Source organism: Vanacampus margaritifer, chromosome 9, assembly GCF_051991255.1.
Source record: "Vanacampus margaritifer isolate UIUO_Vmar chromosome 9, RoL_Vmar_1.0, whole genome shotgun sequence".
Lineage (NCBI taxonomy): Eukaryota > Metazoa > Chordata > Actinopteri > Syngnathiformes > Syngnathidae > Vanacampus > Vanacampus margaritifer.
Genome location: NC_135440.1, coordinates 24,646,713 through 24,665,638, shown reverse-complemented (window position 1 = coordinate 24,665,638; position 18,926 = coordinate 24,646,713). Strand labels below are relative to the sequence as shown.

At 41.9% G+C, this 18,926-nt stretch overlaps 1 protein-coding gene across 2 annotated transcripts in view; it reads right to left on the bottom strand.

Moving 5' to 3' along the window:
- The window catches only part of grin2db (glutamate receptor, ionotropic, N-methyl D-aspartate 2D, b), an 83,500-nt gene that overhangs the window by 47,977 nt on the left and 16,597 nt on the right, over window positions 1–18,926 (bottom strand). The window contains exons 2-5 of one of the 2 annotated variants that reach the window (XM_077574777.1): window positions 8,476–8,814; window positions 7,951–8,157; window positions 3,460–3,726; window positions 381–395 (exon numbers count right to left, since the gene is read on the bottom strand). In XM_077574777.1, coding sequence (XP_077430903.1) covers window positions 381–395; window positions 3,460–3,726; window positions 7,951–8,157; window positions 8,476–8,763 — 777 coding nt within the window. In that variant the 5' untranslated portion in view covers window positions 8,764–8,814. The remainder of the gene's footprint in view (window positions 1–380; window positions 396–3,459; window positions 3,727–7,950; window positions 8,158–8,475; window positions 8,815–18,926) is intronic. The other variant, XM_077574778.1, reaches the window with a different exon arrangement.

Here is an 18,926-nt window from a genome sequence, read left to right as displayed (position 1 = left end):
GGCAGAAGCTGCAGGAGGAATGGAACAAAAGATATATCATGAGAGATTCAAGTCAAAATTGATCCCGAGACCGGGGCGGCTATAACAAGGGGTGGGAATCTTTGACTGTCTCATGATTCGGATCGATTCAGATTTTTGGGTCTGCAATTCGATTCAGAATCGATTTTCAATTCAGAACGACTTTTGGTTCAAAATGATTTGATTGACAATGATTTCTGCTTCAATTTATAGATGTGCAAAGAATCGTCATGATCTAATCCAGTCCGACTTGCTACTGCTAATTAGCAGGCTACTCGCGGCACTTTTAGCACTCAAAAGAATGGCTCATCATGCAAAAAGCTTCAGGAATGTATACAGAGAAGCATCTTAACATTACTCACCGCCATATGCTCTTCCTACGCTGCAAAAAAAACAAACTTTTATTGGAATAACTTGATCGGGACTTTTTCCTTCTACTCTCTAATGTGGCTACAACTTAAGTATATCAGAACGTGCGGAACCACACTGCCCCTAAGTGGCCAAATTGTGTACAACATGAACAGCGCTCCCAATAAAAGGCACAAACAAGGGCGAGACAGTATAAAGTAATTTTAATCAAATCAATTTGGGGACATTTAAAATCGATTCTGAATCATACTAAAATGCATACTAGAATCGCGATTCTTATAAGAAACGCTTTTTTGGCACACCCTTAGCCACAACATAGAGCACATTAGCATAAAATGCATGCGGCAGGAAGCGGCAGAGCGGGAGAGAGAGGCCGGCATGTCATGCAAACTCACACGGCATCGCTAAACGATCACAAGCGTTTATTAGCCTTTTCACTGGAGAGCATCTCAAAGAAAAGCTACAGCTGCATGTAGGCAACAAGCCGCAGGCACTGTGTTATATTAGCGGCGACACTAGCAGAGTGCAGCCTTGGAAATACAAAACACGTGCCCTTCACAAACACACAGCATTTCACAGCGCTGGAGCGGCCATGCCGGCACATTAGCGATGACATTGCGACCCTGACCGAAGGCATGCTGCAAGAGGGACGGCGGAGCGGACTCGAGTAATAAAGAATGGCCGCACGGATACGTGTCGACATGGAGGCGTGCGGGGCAGCAGGGGAGGAATGTGAGCTTGTCTCCGGGCAAAGAATCACATGCGGGGAGTGAGGAACAAGGAGACAAAAGATAGGTGTAATTTTAAGCAGGAGTAGCAGGAGGTCAAAGAGGGAGTTTAAGGAGGATGAATGGAAGCAGGTGTATAAAAGTTGAGGAATGTGCGGTTTGAGAGGAACAAGGCGGTCGCAGCAAGCATAAACCAAGACAATGAGGCACAAGACAAAACCGTGAGTCGATTCCGTCAAGGTTAGAGCCCAGCCGGACGGCTTTGCCAAAATGACTTTTCAGCAATGACCTCACTTCTTTTCTGTTCAACAAAGAGCCCATCATCTAGACCGTATAAATATTTTAAAAAGTTGAATTAGCGCACGCAAGATGATGTCGCATCTGTTTAAGCTCGACATGATCTCTGGAGAATTGATTAGGAAATCAAACGAAGCATTAAGCGCTGTATTACGTTTAGAATTGGGCTATTTTACACTGACAGGCGCCATTTAAAAAATGTCCTGCAGCCGCTCACTCCATTCACATGCATGACTGAAAACACTCAATCGAATCCATTTTCTGTATTTTTCAGATGAAAGTCCAACTTTTTGCTCATAGTGTGGCTTAGCGCTTTTCCACCTTGCGATGCCCTCACAATGCTTTACATTCGCTGATGATGCAGCATCAGGACCCACTGGGGGTTCAATATCTTTCTCAAGGATACTTCCATGCAGGGCTGGGCAATATGGCCAAAAAAATATCATCTCAATTTTTCCCGTCATTCAGGACGATTACAATTTTAATATAAAAGGTTTCAAAAATAATTCCTGTGCAAAATGTTCAGACAACAATAATGTATACTGATTCTAAATCAATTTTAACATAAACTTAACATTTATATTTTGCGCTTAAATACCACAATTAACTCATTCACTCCCATCCATTTTCACCGAAGCAACCCCCTTCGCTCCCGGCTGTTTTACTGGATTATTACTGATTTTGCAAGGTCCACAAACTATTCAGTTCTATTGCTATAAAAACATGGAACCTACTTAAAGAAAAATTAGAGTCTCTTCTTACATCAGGGCAAAAAAGTATATTTACTATCTGTTTCTGTTTTGCAGCAATAAGCATTAAAATATCGCTAAGTGTAATCATTATTCCCAAACCTGTTCGAAACACTGGGAAAAGAGCTTGTTGCAACATGGTCCTGGTTGATCTCTTATACTCTGCTGCCACCTGTTGGCCGTTTTTTGTAATAACTACCATTGCTTCAACCGTTCTCTTCAGTTCAGAGGCTTTATCAAATGCTCTAGCATAAAAAAATATAAAAAATGTATTTATACATTTTTGGGTTTGAAAGAGTTAAGAGTTATTTGGTAGCTGTTGCAAACATGTCTTGTAAACCACTCATCCAGCATTCTGCCACAAATTACAACTCACAAAAATATTTGGATGTAACAGAACATAAAAACAACAGCTTTTTATATTCCAGAAGACAAAACTCAATTTCACGATTTAGCACATTTTCATCGATTCGATCTTTTAAAAATGACGATATATCAAATTAATTCGATTTATTCCCCAGCCCTACTTCGATGTGGTCACAATGGCATGGGATCAAACCCACAACCCCTGGGTTGGGAGACGACCACTCTACCACTGAACCACCACGCCCCCAATCACTATTTGGAGAAAGAGAAACTTTGAAGATCACAGTATTATCAAAGCATGGCAAATGTCAAACTGTACACCTACAACTTTCTGCATAATAATAAGAAAATAGATAAAGATCACGGAATTAAGTAACTTGTGCAATATGCAGATAAAATCCCTCTGTGGGCTCATGTACAACCATCTTAATCTCAAATCACAATCTTGTATCTCTTAGGGCAAGGATTACAATTATCGTCTTCAAGTTTTTCAAACTGAATTTTGCATTGCCTTCAAAAAGAAAAGAAAAATCCATTCCAACTCTATTATTGTTTGAATTTCTTTCCCCCTCAATCTTGTAGCTTCTAAATGGGAACAAGGAAGCAAGCAGTGTGTTAAATCTTTAGCAGCGTGTACTCCATAATTCTCGCCTCGTGCCACAAACCGTCGACAAATCCGCCAGAGTGACTTATGGTTTTTGTTGCACCGTTGAACTGTGAATGTGTTGGATGATGAGGAGAGGGCAGAACAGAGGGATAGAGGAGAGAGGGGGGAGAGAGAGCCAGGCGGAGGGACCGAGGGAGAGATGAAGAAGGAAGGAAAAAGCCGGGAGGCCGCCTGTGACCGAGGGGGCCCCCCCTTTCAATGACAGTCGCTGCACTTCCTCCCCTTTCCTCCCTCATTTTCCCCCCCTCGCTCCCCCCTGTCTCACCTGCGCCTCGTTCTCCTTCAGCAGCCTGCGCGTGCGCGCACCCCCGGGGTCGTCGGTCACGTTCAGGATGACCACGCTCTTTTTCTCCCAGCCGATAAAGGAGCCGTCCGTCAGGCCCTCCACCACCGACAGGAACTCCTGGTAGCCGTGGTGACGCGTGGACACCACAGAGAAGGAGGTCCAGTCGTACTCTTCCAGCACCTCAAATATGACCTCCAGTTGGAGGGCCGTAGAGGAGCTGAACTGGAGGAAGATGGAACCTGATTCCTGATTTCGGAGAAGACAGCAGCAGAGTAGGTTAAAAAAAAAAAAAAAAAAAAAAATCACAAGAAACCAAAAATCCCTACCCTGGTGTAAAACTGTGGCTAAAACACGGCCATTATGCGCGAGGGTATCACTTTAAAGCGTTTCAACTCTGGAGACTAAAGGGGTTTATTTATGCACAACGCTGAGGCGTCGCAGGGCTTGAAGTTTTAATGGAGCTCGTGCAGCTGCAGGGCTAAAACATCTTGGATTGTCGCGCAGATTCCTGTGAAGTCCAGATGGGAGTGTTTCTAAAAAAGTATGTTGGCGGCAGGAAGGGGGGGAGGGAGGACGACGACGCGAGGCTACAGTGCATCTTTCAAGGAAGTTCATCAAAAGTGCTGCAATTGAATTCACTGGCAAAGCGCAAATGCTGGCCTTGATGGAAAGTCGGTGGAGCATTTATTTATGCAATATCCGTGATATCCAGTTAAGGGATGGGAAATTTGTTTCTTTTTCCAGATCCAGTCCTTTAGGTTCAAAAACCTATTTCAAAGTTTTTTTGTTTTATAATTTATTATTAAAGTATGCGTAACATGAATGACTAATTTAATCAAATACATCAGAACAAATACTTTATTGTTTTACATAGAGTGTAGAGCTGGCAAAACTAATTGACAAGTTATCAATTATCAAAATAATCGACAACTATTTTAATAATCGAGTAATCGTTTGGAGCCATTTTTTAACTCTTTGACTGCCAGACGTTTTCAGAAAAGGGATGCCGTGGGTGCCAGCCAATCTAAGCATTTTGACTGATCTTTTGGCTGATCTTTCAAGGTCCACAGAAAATTATGTGTTTGGACTATGGAAACACACATACTACCAAATGAAAGATTGGACTCTCATCTTTCATCAGAAAAAAAAGTTTGTTTCTACCTTATTCCGTTTTTGAGTTACTATAATAGAAAATGGTTAGTTTCACCTCTGTTTTGAAACAAACATCTTTTAACGTCTTTGGCACTCCTCCATAGGATTTTACTAAACGTTATTTAACGTTTTTGGCAGTCAAAGAGTTAAATTTAAAATTGTCTACATCCTCTGATTTCATCAAATCAACAGTAATTGTTCACTCATTTCTGTAGTCCTTGATGAAAGAAGACTGATTATCTTCTGTGTTTAATCCAAATAAGGCTATATACGCAGCAATGCTCTCTCGTTTCTCCCTCGCTCCAGTTTTGTGCTGCATGTCTGCAACCTCCAACTTCCCCCTTCTGCTTAGTGCGGAAACACAGATGCCACGACACATCTTGACTGATCACATGCGGCTTTAAACTGAAAAAAAGACGAGTAAAAACAACCAGCTGGCATCCCAATCAGGAGCGGGCACCCGCCGCTCACTGCAGAGAGACGAGATCATTTCCGAGAGCTGTAGCACTGATTTGCTAGTCACTCTTTTGTCCTTAAATGTTACGACAATTCAGCGCACTAGGGCACATTTATAGCATGTCCGTGTTACTAGTATTGTTTTCCCCACTACTGCATTCAACTATTGTATATTTTTATAGTTTTATAGACACTAGTAAGACATATTATTGTTGAGGCAGCATCATGCTAACAATGCTACTAGTAGTGACGTGCTAGATAGTACCTTTAAACTAAAAAAGTATACATAAAAATATGTTTACTAGCAGTTCGTAGCATGTAGCTGTCAACCAATGCAGTTTTGCCTCACTAGTAACATGTAGCAGTCTCACTCGGACAACTTTTGTCGTAATTGCGAAAACAAAGACCGTACGCGGACATCAAGCTGGATTATCAAGAATATCGAATGCTCAAGCGATTTACCATCGGCCATCTTCTTACACTTTAGTTCTCGTGATTTGTATTGTGAGAAGCAAGTGACCCATCGGCGTGAAGATTTTCAGTCCGCAAACTCCTTCACGCATACAGTCACGTCTGCCCGATGGCTTCCTCCCACCCGGAACATCACAGACGGCGCGACAGGCCCAGTTGGTGCCATTTACAGATCAAACACTGGCGAGTTGCAGCAAGCCTGACCTTCAGCTTCGCCCTCGCCCCGCCAGCGCTCCCCCGAACCTTTGTCGTCTTCAGCGAGAGCGTACACAACGTTGTGACATTCCCAGTCGCCGTGGTGACGTAAGCCGCCGTCCCTTTCTATCGCTCTTATTTGCATTGTCAAACCACAGCGCCTCAATTTATAATAGACAGCTGAACAAAGCGTGAGATACGAGGTTATGTATTAATTCTATTTGCTGGTTAGTTAGATTAATCGACCAAAGAAGAATCCATAGAAATATTAGTGCAGAGCAAGGATTTTTTTGTGTGTGATTGGAACAGAACCCCACAAAATAATAACAACATCATCTGTTTATTTGAACCTGGAAGTAAAAGTTGTTGTAAAATCCTTTTTAACAAATAATCTGCTCTGTATGTTTTTAACGTTCTTAGATTATCATAAATGAGTAAAAAACAATTTAGCCAAATTTAATATTAAGACGTAAAACCAATGTAACGACATTCGAAACTTTTTGAATTTATAGGGCTCTATTCTCATAGATGGCAGCGCAAAATCTGGAGGATCCTGATTTGTTTTTGTTTTTTTTCTATCAGCGAAAGGCTTGCTGTGCATATTTGCCAATTTGGCAGACGGGTTTGTTTCCGTCAAACTGGGCAGAATTTATTGGAAGAAAGTCGATCTAAATCTTATGCTTGCTCAGATTTCGTCTAAGCCAGTGTTTCTCAACCCTGATCCTCGGGGAACACTATCCAGCCACTTTTCCATCTCTCCCTATTCCAATGTAGGTGATTCCAATGATCAGCTCATGGAGAAGCCTGATAACAATCATCACCTGTGTTGGTGAAGGGGGACGTGGAAAACAGGCTGGATAGTGTTCCCCGAGGACCAGGGTTGAGGAATACTGGTCTAAGCGACCGGCGCAAGGTAGACAGCCAGTCTGTCTAGTGCGATTTATTTCATTCACAAATATGTGAAGAGTGGGAATAAAACCCTCTGAATTCTCTTTACAGTATTATATTTTTTGAACAACCCCACTGGGTGGAACAGCTATGAGGGGCAGCAGAAACGATCGGGGTGGGTCTCCACATCACGACACAGATGTGCTTCCACATCGGCGCACTAATGCCTCTTGCAGATCTGCAAAATTACCACTATCGGGTCTAACCCACCCCTGCGCAGAGATACGCGTCACACTGATATTCTCTTTCCTCTTTATAGCCAATAGTAGAAGCTGGTTCTTTGTTTTGGAATATGTGTCAAACAAAGCCACAAAAAGCCAAAGAAAAAGCTTGTATTGAAGTCAATAATTGGATGCTTTCTAAACTAAACTTTTGAACTGAGGTTGCAAAAACAACCAAAGAAGCAGCAAAACGCATGCAGTCGTAAACCTTAACAGTGATTAATACAGAAACGTTTTTGTGACATCTGAAGAATACTGTGGTCAAATTTTGAACTGTACTACTTAGAGATAGGCTGATATGTTGTTTTTTTATGGACGATACCGATACTGATTATTAGTATGGACGCGTTAACTGATATTTGGAACCGATATTCTTTTTCACTAAAAGGGAAAATACTGCCATCAAAAATGTTTAAATACAAACTCCAGCTCTTTTATAAGCATATATTTACTGAGCAATGTTTAGGGTTTGTAAAATATTTGAGTTTAAAAAAAAAAATCTTAGTCAATCATCTTTGTTTTATAAATCTAACAAAAAGTTCAGGAATCTTCCAGGGGCAGCAGCATTACATCAAAAGTTCAATAAAAACGACAGTAAACAAACTTTAAATTTAAATTTCAAAATATCTCAAGTATTAAAAATTTTAATTATATAATTTAATTTAAGTTCCCAGGTCAGAAGCATCTATGAATATTTTAATAAATAGTTCCCTTAAAAAAAAAAAATCCGTTTTTTTATCATGCATATACGATTCCTCAAAATGGCCGATGCCAATATTCGTCAAAATGCTGAATATTGGCGCCGATAATCGGCCCAACCAATAATTGGTCTATCCCGAGTACTACTTTAGGGGCAGTCCACTTTACAAATTCAACTAAGTAAAAAATAAATAAATAAATGGCATCGTTTTATACTTGCCTGCCCTGCGCCCTCTCGTATCCCCTTGAGCCCCTCCCCTCCCTCATACATACACGCACCCCAAACATCTCCTCCTCCCCCACCCAAGCCAAACCTCCCCCCTCCTACCTGTGGCATCCTCCCCAGCCCCGCTCCCCCTCCTACAGCCACTATGGGCAGTCCCGTTTGCGCCGACACAAACTCCAGCATGGGGGCCAGAGGACCCCAGGCCGTGCGCGGGGGCCTCTCCTCTTCATAAACCAGACCCTGTAGGGGCCGCGCAGCCAGCAGCTCACACAGCTGGGACAGCACCGTCTTAGGGCTGCTGTCGTTCACCTTGAGGAAGGAGGGGAGGAAGTGATGTAAGAGAGGGGTAAACACAGAGGGGGGGACAAAAAGAGTTACCAGACGAGATCAGTGTGTCTTGACTTTGTGTTACAGATATGGAGGGTGCATGTAATATGCATGAGGTGAACAACACGGGTTTTTTTTGTCAAAGAGCCGACTTGCTCATTGTGAAAAGCCTCACACAACTGCAGCAGCGCGCTCCCATTCAGCTCGTATAATGAATGATATTGAACAATGGCGGCTCATTGTCATCCCCTCCCTTCAAGTGAGGCTGAATGAGCAGAGAGTCGAGCGACATTCTCCAACCTGTAGCCAGATGACGTTGGCAGAGCCCCACTGGGTGACCACGCTCTCCCCCAGGGAACCGTACACCCGGCCGAAGCCGGGGTACAGAACCCGTCCCCCGGGCCCGGCCACCGCCGCCTCCGCCTGCACCGTGGCGCCGGCGTGGATCACGGCGATGTTGAAGTACATCATTGTCCCCGCGTCGCGCTCCCGCGGGCTGGGTCGCAGCAGCAGGTGGGGGGAGGCATCCGCCGGGCCTCTCCACTCTGCCAGGACCAGGAGGAGAGAGAGAGTAGGTATGGCCACCATGGCAACCTGCCGAGGGGGGAGGCAGATATGTATGGCACGAAGAGAGGGTGCCTGGAAAAGAGAGTCGGCGAGGGAGAAGAAACAAGGCAGATTAAGTTAGTCTGAAATGCTTTTTCCTCCAATATCCACTATGGGGGACATTAAACCAGATCAATAGAGTAAAAGAATTAGATGAGAAGAAGGTCGCTGAGAGAAAGACAGACAGGAAAAGAGAGGCGGGTAAAAAGAACGACTGAAAGTGATCAGAGATTGCGCAAAGGTATGACTGCTTTGAAAAATGCCAGAAAACACCAGTGGTGCCCCCACCCCGTGTTTAAGTCAACCTTAAACATTTCTTGACAATAATATGTCACATGTGACCTCACTAGTCTAAACATGACATTCAGATTAATATTACATTTTTAGAATGTGAGTTGTGCAGCAAAATCCGGCTCTTTTTATCCATCTCATGGGGCGGCCATTTTGCTACTTGCAGTCGACTGAAGATGACGTCAATGTTGCTCAGGCAACAACCAATCAGAGCTCACCTGTTTTCCGAAGCTGCGCTGTGATTGGTTGTTACCTGAGTCCTGAGCAACATTGATGTCATCGTCAGTCGACAGCAAGAGGCAAAATGGCCGCCCCCTCAGATGGATTAAAAACATCTGGATTTTGCTGCTTAACTCATATTAACCAGAATACTATTTAGACGAGTGGGGCTGCATAGAACATACTGTTAAGAGAAAATATTTGGCTTGACTTCCCCCTTTAAGCAGTCAGTCTAAAAAGTAATTTATTTTAAAAATAAAAAGGAAACTTTTTGTAGGTAAACGCAGCTGTGTAACTGCATCCATTTACATTTTGATATGTTTTCAAAAAAGTAATTTGAGACTTGGACAACTTTGCTTTGGCAACATATGTTGTCGATAAAAATGCTATACAAGTGCACTTCTTATACCATTTACTATTATGATCCAATTGGATTTTTCAGTTTTTGGACTATGACGTGTTTTTTGGCTACTATAATTATAAGATAAATATTGATTCTGAACTGAGAGTTGTGAACTCTTATATTGTGTTTTATTGATGGCGTCTATATTTATAATTTGATAGTGGTAGAATTAATGAGTAGAATGAATGGGATAAGTCAATGTATAATTTATAAATAAAATAAAATAAAATAAATTATATTTTGAGGAAGTAGGAATATAAAAATTTATACTTCTTCCTACTTCTTTTTTAACATGAACTTACTAGTGCTACCAAAGACTGGGTTGAAGACTGTCTTACTTAATATCTCTTGTTGCTTAATATGATGTTTGTTTGCTTCACTTGCTTTTTTTCCTTCTTATCATTTTCTGCTGTTTACAAGTTTTGGCTTCACAATTCTTATTTTGTTTATTTTTTATTATTATTATTTTTTTATGCATGCCTGAAATAAAAATTCAAATCAAATCTTAAATGCAGGCCCGGGTACCAAATGCACGTCCTGCCACTGGAGCACACATACGATGAGGAATATGGACCATATATAAGAGGAAAAAAGTTGGAGAAAGGGAAGGAAAAGTAGGGGAAAAGATGAAACTGTTGCTATTTAGGTTGCAGGCGGCAAAGGAACAACATTAGAAGAAGAGAAAATACTGTAGTAGTGGGCCTTTTCGAGGGAAGCAGGCCGAGGGAGTTAATAGCAAGCAGAGGCAACGACGGGGGCGGAGGTGGTTATTGTGCTGCATGAATGATAACAACAATTAAGATCACTGTAGACACCCTCACCCTCCCTCCCAGCTACAACCACGCACATTCGAATGTACACACAAGATGGATGCAGGGCCACACCATGCCCGCAGAGTTGCTAAATGATAGCAAGATGTGAGGGTTAATACGGTGCACGTACACACCAACAAGGACGCAAAACGATAATGACCACCTGGGAGATAAACGGGGCTTAAACGCATCGTATTGTTTTCAATTTTCTTGCCTCCCTTTCTCCATTTCCTTCCTACTTTCTCCTCAAACTGCCCCGTTTCCTGATTTCCATCATTCCTTCGCCGGTCGTACACAATTGCGCTGATTAACAAGGGCCGGGACAACACCGCCAGCCATTCCCCCCTAAAAGTAAGTCTCCCTCACTGAGCCTCCATTTGCAAGCCCTTTCCTCCTCTCTATGATTCTCGCTCCATCTTCATCCAACTCCAGCCCGCTGCCTGCCACAGTCTGATGATTCCTTGACCCCCATCGGTCTTTCAGGTGGGAAGAGGAAAATGAGAAAACAGCTAAAATATGGCATATCTGACCCCAGATTGGAGCAAGGATGCGCTTGAAGAGAGGAGAGAACAAAAATGAGGCATTACGCTGGGACCAAATGTGAAGTTAGACGCATGAAAAAGGGTATTGATCACTGGGGCGGCGTGTACGTGTTCCGCCTAAATAAATACACTGCCAGACCTCATATTTTGAGTGGCGGGACTGTGTGTGTGTGTGTGTGTGTGTGTGTGTGTGTGTAGCGATGGGGTTCAAGAAAAAAGGAGTGAGGCAGGTATGAAAAAGAGATAGAGGTGTGTTGAGATGCACAGTGAGAGAGAATAGGAAAATGTGATAATGAAGGAGGGGAGAGAGAGAGAGAGAGAGAGAGAGAGAGAGAGAGAAAAAACTGGCATTTGTAGTTTTTTGTTAGTTTTTTTAGTGCGCTGTAAGGCGTGGAGGATGGTGGGAAGAACAGCGGCAGAAATATGGTACATCGTATAATTTGAAGGAGATATATTCTGTACTGTACCAAGCTGCGAGCCGTTAACTGTTCGGCTTGTCACGGTATTTCACTCTCGGGAGACGCAGCTCAGCTCTGCCAATGTGTGCCAAAGTCAGCCTTGTTGGAAGTGTGAATACAGTGTAGTGAATGTCCTCTGGCAGCGTGTTCTCATGAGATATTTAGTAGGGAATTGTACCAAAAAAAAAAAGAAAAATGAAAAAAAAAAAAAAGTATGTACCCTCAGCAGAGATAGTGTGCATTCTCCAAACTAAAGCATTTAGTAGATCACAGAAGTCCGCCACTGGCCAACATCCGTGCCCTGGAGATAGTGGCGGTTTCTGGCATGTACGATTTGTGCGGGCCACACAGGGCACAAAAAAGAGACACAATAAAATTGTTTTCTATGGACATCATGACATTTAAGTTATTGGTGTATTTATGGTGAATTGCGCTACAAAATTATTCATATTTAATAACTAGTAGTGTCAAAATTAGTGTGTTAATTTTGAGTTAATTTAAAGTTCCTTCAAAGCCACATACTGTATTTTTTTGTAACGCGCGATTACCGTAATGACCGCCCCTGACTTGGAAAGAATGGCGGCGTGCTCTCTGCCGAGCAATGTGAAACGGCTATAAAGACAGCAAGGTCAGCCTTTGTAACGTTCCTAAAAAAAACAAAATGCGATCGGGAGAGTCACCCTCCCCCACGTCGTGCTCTCGTCATTCACCAGGTGCATTCAAGAGTTTTGATCGACCCTTTAGGAACGCTACGGAGGCTTACTTTGCTTTCTTTCTTGGTGTTTCAACATTGCTCGGCAGAGAGCCAGCCGCCATTCTACGTCACGACGCACTGAATGCGACGTAAATAACAATGGCAGCGTACGTAAAACTAAAGTTTCTACAAAATGTATTAAACTGGAAATGATTTTTGAAAAATGAATCTCATAGGTATGCTAATAACAACCAAATAAATGACATAGAGAAAACTTGTCATTACAATCGGGGTTTCTTTTAACAAAATGTTATCAATTATTATGAAATTACTGTATCAATGACTAAAAGACTTTTATGTTAACAAGAGTATGAAAACTTAGAAAAAAATATTTTATTGTACATTTAGAACAGATATCAAATTTGTGACAAATTGTGAGTTAACTATTGAAGTCATGCAATTAATAAGGATTAAAAAAAATTAAAAATCGCCTGACACCCCTTTAACGTCTCATTAAAAAAGAAAACAATGACAAAAATGAATAAAAAATAAACAGAACATGCTTTTCTTAAATGCACAGATAATATTAGTGTAAGTTCTAAACCTAAAAAAAACATAGACATAAACATAAAAAAACTTTGAGATTGCAAGCGTCAAATTTGAAGGTGGAGCAGTGACACCAACTTGTCAACTAATTAGTTCAACCCCTATGCAGAACCTCTCGATTGTGGGGCACAATATCAGCGGCCTGCTCATGTTAACCAATGTGCAATGCATAGTTACCATAATAAAATTGACAAGTCCTACCACAAAAAGTTGCAGAAACGCAACATTCACGGGGGAAAAAGCAAGTATCATTTTGAAAACCGAATAACTATTTCAGCTGCAATGGCAAATGCAAAAATATTTAATTTCCAGTCAAATAAAGTTTGACTAACTTCTTGTGAGAACAGGCTGCCCGTGAGCACGCAATCACATCTTACTGAGTAAGGCTGCAGTGAAGTAAATCCTCATCTACATTATCTGGCTGCAGCAAATCCAATCTGGAATACTGCAAACAGTACAACGAAAAGCGCGTGTGGAAGCTGCCAGTAAACAGAGACTAAGGAAAGCTGAGGTTGAACGACGATTGTCTCACTTGACTTTCTGCCGCCGATGAATCTTTTGTTGTCATGCAAATCTTCACATTTTCCCCTCCACCTCCCTCTTGTAAAAAAATAAATAGGATGACAAACATCTCTTGGAAAGGGCTGCTAACGTGACCTTCCGCGTTTAGCATTATTCTAATCAGACGTTGTAAACTTTTGATTGATCGTAGTGCATGCACCCTTGATCGTGATTATATCAGCATCCAAACAGGCACCGTATTTTATTTTGTCAACAAGCAGCCTACTATAGCGACGCTATTCTTTCTTCCAATTCTGTTTTGTTTGGATCAAATATGCCAACGATTGTAAGAAGCCAACTCAAGAGCACCTTCCTCGGAGCGCATTTATTAGCAGGCAAACGTTAACGCAGGCATTCTCCAAGTACATTCGAACCGTTTCAACTGCACTGCACCGCACAGTCACTTTAACTTAGACTTTCAATGTTTATCCACAGGAAACTGTCGCTGGCATGTGTGCAGGTCTCAAAGAAACACCTGCGCTAGTTTGAAACTTTATTGCTCTTTTAAGTAGCTGAAGGCAAATTAACTTCTTTTGAAGGGGAGCAGCAAAGGGAGAAATTGTGTTTCAGAAAGAGAAAATTGGGGGATAGGAAAAATATCCCACTTGGAGCTTGTAAGCTCCAAGTGTTGTTAGTTGAAGAAGTAATTTGACTGTCAGAAGCCCAGACAACAAATTTTATCTTTTTTTCAGCAGCATTTTTTATATAAAAAAATAATAGAGCAGCATATCTGCACAGCAATAGCCATGTGAAACAGATTCTCTTCAATGTCAAAGTCTAATACAACCGATCAATGCAGATAATGACAGCTCATGTCGTCCTCATAGAGTGGACCGGCGAGCACCTCTGAGGAAGTCCATCCATTCATTCATTTTCTAAAGTGCTGGTCCTCAATGGGGTCGTGGGTGAGCTGCAGTATTGAAATAAATTGAAAAGCATGAGCCCTGAGCAACTGTGATGGCTGAATTTTGCTTCATAACTCATATTCCAAAAATGTAATATTAATCAGAATGTCATGTTTAGACTAGTGATGTCACACATAACATATTATTGTCAGGAAATGTTTAAGGTTGACTTGCACTTGAAGTGAATTCTCTTGAGGTGGAATTAGCCTTACAATTCCGGATTATTGTTAGGATAACGATGGAGAATAATGAAGAAACTTCTGAACACAGATTTCTTTGATTAGTTCAGTCTTATTTTGATATCAAGTTTGTGTAAATCCAAAAACAGCGCATCCTCTCAAACCTTTTTTGCGTCCCATCGAATAGGGCTGAAAAATGGAATCGCTAACGTTACTTGTTAATATGCAAACATGTCGGGTTACACCCCAGAACTTCTGTCCATTAATCTTCTCTATTGTAATTGTGCCAGACCAAAAAAAGCAAAGATTCAGCAGGTCAAAAAATAACCAACTTACAAAATCAGTTCTAGCTTTGAATGTAGTTGGAGGATGGCTAGTAGAATATTAAATAAATACATCTGGAATCATTTCTAAACACCGTACTACAAATGTTTTTGTTCATCTATATGCCAGCGACATGTAATGACAGGCAGAACAATTAACGCTCTCCACTCAACGGCAGAAGGTTCCATTAAAGTGTGCATCCACCTGTTTCCCTTCCTACAACAGAATAATAGCTTTGCGTTCAATTAAGCGCATCCTGATTTGACACCAAGTTAAGTAGCTTATTTGCGAGTACATTGAGACAAGAACGGGATTATTTCACACTTTTTGCAACATTCGCGTTTGTTGGTGTGCTGTGATATTTTTTCGAATGTAAAATGTGCGCCTTGGCTGAATAAAGGGTATGGAAACGCTGCTATAGAAAATGGAGGGACAAATGGCATGGTTTTGAGACGTAGGAGGGCTGGAGTACCTGCAGAGAGCCCACGCGAGCACGGGGAAAATATGCAAACTCCAAAGACAGACGCTCCAAATGAGATTCAACCCTGCATCTAACAATAAGGCATTTGTTCTAAACATTATCCCACCATGCTTCCAAGATTATTTCAAATTTCTCTCAACGGTTTCAAAATTCAAGCTGCACTGTTACACTTACTCGCAGTTCATCGTCACATCTTTGGTATTTCGGGCAATTTTGAAGTGATCGTTTTGACAATATACTTACTTCGTAACTGTAATGCCCCAGCATTTGGAAAAGCAGAACCATAGATTCCAATGCCCCTTTCATTAACCTTTTGTTGTATGCCGGGAGAACAGCAGAGCAACAACACAATGAACACAGTCACGCAGGAATTGCTGTGGACCCCAAAACGCTAAGGATCTAACGATAACGGCAATATTGTGATACTGAAATTACCACAATATCGTTGTCGTCATGTCACGATATTAAAAGCAGTACATCTGTTAAAAAGGTGGGTTTGTATTCCCTTTGTGCAGTTCTAGCACCCTCTGGTGGTTAGTTTTTAGTGAAGTTTAATTTTAATTAGGAATGTTTTGGTCACTTCCCATAAATCAGTCATTCTAGGAAATATTTTTCAACATCTCTGTCAAAAAAACATTACTTTTTGCCCACTTCAGCCAAACACAGCATTGTGAACTACATAGACCATGCAACTCGCATCGCTGAGCCAATAGGAGGCTGGAGCACACTTTTTTTCACTCCAAAATAAACACTAGATAAAGACTGGATGCTTCTGTTAATTTGCGGTGGTGATTTAATTCTCAACCATCACACCCGACCTGTATTTTACCATTTTGTTGTGCTTTTTAAATATATTTAATGGGCGTGGGAGGGATAAAACCATATTCATATTCATATTCATACAATGCACTTTTCCCTATTTGAAGATGAGACATTTCCAATCTCCCAGTTCTCTTGACTGCAGCTTTGTAGCTGCAACTGCCAAAAAAGCTGCGCAGCTTCAAAAGACGAGAATGAAATATTGATTCTCGGTGTGATTTTAGGCAAACCGTCACAATGTTCTCAGATGACCCTCCTTCCTCGTTCACTGTACATCTGCAGCAGGTGGCCTGCGGTGACACCGCAGGAGTGACTCGAGGGCTGCACGAATACAGGATGCCAACGCTCGAGTCGTCGGATGTGGCGTCCACGCCTCTCGCAACCCTTTCTAGTTTCCTCCCTCCCTCCACCCCGCCGATGCACTGAGCTCCAATGGAGGCGGTGTGCCAGACACCGCGTCACATCTGCGGGTGGGGGGAACGTGAATGAGAGTGTGGCGTGAGAGTGGGGAGCACACTGGAAGCGCAATGTTCAGCGTTGTTATTATTAGGCCACGTCGGACTCTGCAGCTTCATTCCGTTCTGTCATGCAGAGTAATGGAGCTGTTCCCTGCTGCCTTTGGCTGCGGCTGGAGTGAATCAGGCCGACTTGCATTAGACGATCAATACACAACACACGTGAAATGTATGCGCTGCACTGTAAACATGTAGGCCATTTACGAGAAATTGCACCATCTCGGAGAAAGGGGACTGTTCCTGAAGATCAGAAAACATATCGGTCTATGCATACATAGACCGATATGTTTTTTTTTCAGGGCCAATACCCATTATTAGTGGTCAAGGATGCTGATACCTGATATTTGGAGAATATATAAATTTTTAATAAAAGAGAAAATATTGAGATCAAAATTTGCAAAAATACAAACTCCAGCTCTTAAAAGTTTTTGAATTTTTAAACATATGTTTATTGAATAAATTTCGCCCCACTTAGGTGGGTGTGACAATTAGTGGTACTTAAAGTTGAACAACTTTTAAGGTCTGTAAAATAATGGAGTTACAAAAAAAAAAAAAAAAAATCTTAGTCAATAGACAAAGTTCAGGGATCTTCCAGGGGCAGTAGCATGTCTTCAAAAGTTCAATAATATTTTTTTACAGTAAATAAAGTTTTCCAAAATTTCCAAAATATCTTAAGTATTAAAATGTTATTTTAATTTCAAGCAAAAACAGAAGGTGCAGGGTCAGCAGCATCTCTGAAAATTAAAATAATTAGTTCCTAGAAGTTAACACTTTTTTTTAAATGGATCTATTATTGTCCGTATCATTCTTCAAAATGTCAAAATGGCCGATGCCGATATTCGTCAAAATGGTGAATAACGTCACCGATAATCGGTCTATCCCTATCGAGGACGTTTTGTCTTTTCGTCATTTGTACCTGAAGTGTCGGCTATTTGGGGAAAAAGTGCAGCCTCTGTCATTTCCTTCCTTCATAGCTATAGCATACCACGCAAATACAATACTATAGAAGACAACGGCAGCGCACTGCGAGGCCCACAGTGTGCATATCTTGGTGAGTGTGTGTATATATATGAGATGACATTAGGAATGAAAAGAAGAGTGCAGCTGGAGCTCAATGCTCCTCGTGTTAATTGGCCCATACTTCAATCACAGCCACTGGAGTGTGTTCTCTATCGCAGTAGATACACTCTCGCTCTGTCCTGCACACGCACACACTCAGTCTGCACTGGTTCATGCCTCCCTTCCATCCCTTCCATTGCCGCATGTTGAGCTCCAGTTGCTATGTTCTTTCCTCTCCAAAGCATACACGTCTTCAACTTTGCCTTCATTCTTAATCCCACCCACCAACCCCTTGCCTTCTTCCTTCTTTGATCCATGTCATGTTGACGAGGCTGCCAGCGAGTGATCTGTGCAGCACCATGTATACAGTAGGTCTGGCTGGATGATATAGCTAAAAAAAATCATCACACTATGAATTGAAGCCACCTGAGTGTAAAAATGGACATATTTCCAAATGGGTTCCTTAACATCACAAAAACAAAAGCAAAGATATAATATATTTTCTCTTGACACTTAAATTACCACTTATTTGCTGTTCATATTTGGTTAATATCCGCTGTCAACATCCGGCCTTAAGTGTACTAGTCCTGTACTATCAATCACTTTTTCGAGTGCTTTGCTACATTCCACATTAGCTTAGCGCAGTCCTTATCAAATATGGGGGTGGACCCCCCTTGGGGGTGGTTGCATGTGATCTCAGGGAACGTGTTTTGTTTTGTTTTTGCATCGTAAGAAAAAAAGTGTAATTGCACATCCACTACAGTAGGCGGCAGTCTCATTGTCAGACAGGGAGCATTAGCATCTCTGCAGATGAATACTTACAGCAATTTTATAGACAAATTATACAATTTATAGTGGCGGCTTTTCGGAGGGGCGTGACAGAAAAATAAATTAGAGGCACCGGCTTAGCGGTTAGCACGGCTTCTCATGTTCTCTCTTCTTGGACGGTGTGTCCCATGTTTAGCTACTCCTCAGCCTCCTTTAGTCAAGTCAAGTGAGGTCATGTCAGAAGTATTACATAAGAGACCATGGAGGAAACGATTAGCTACGTAAAGGGGAGGATCCGCATTGCGGAAAGGTAGTGTTTAGCCACGCCAGCTAGCATGCTGTAGCTCGTATATGGCCGGCGCAGAGCAAGTTAGCTTAGCCAGTTGTTCCGCAAGCAGCTGGGAATGCTGGAAGGTTGGTGATTGTTCCAATTGTTTTGTTTTGTTTTTAACCAGCTCAGAACTGGTCAGTGCCGACAGGTGGCAGCTCCTCCAGCTCCGTGGTCAGAC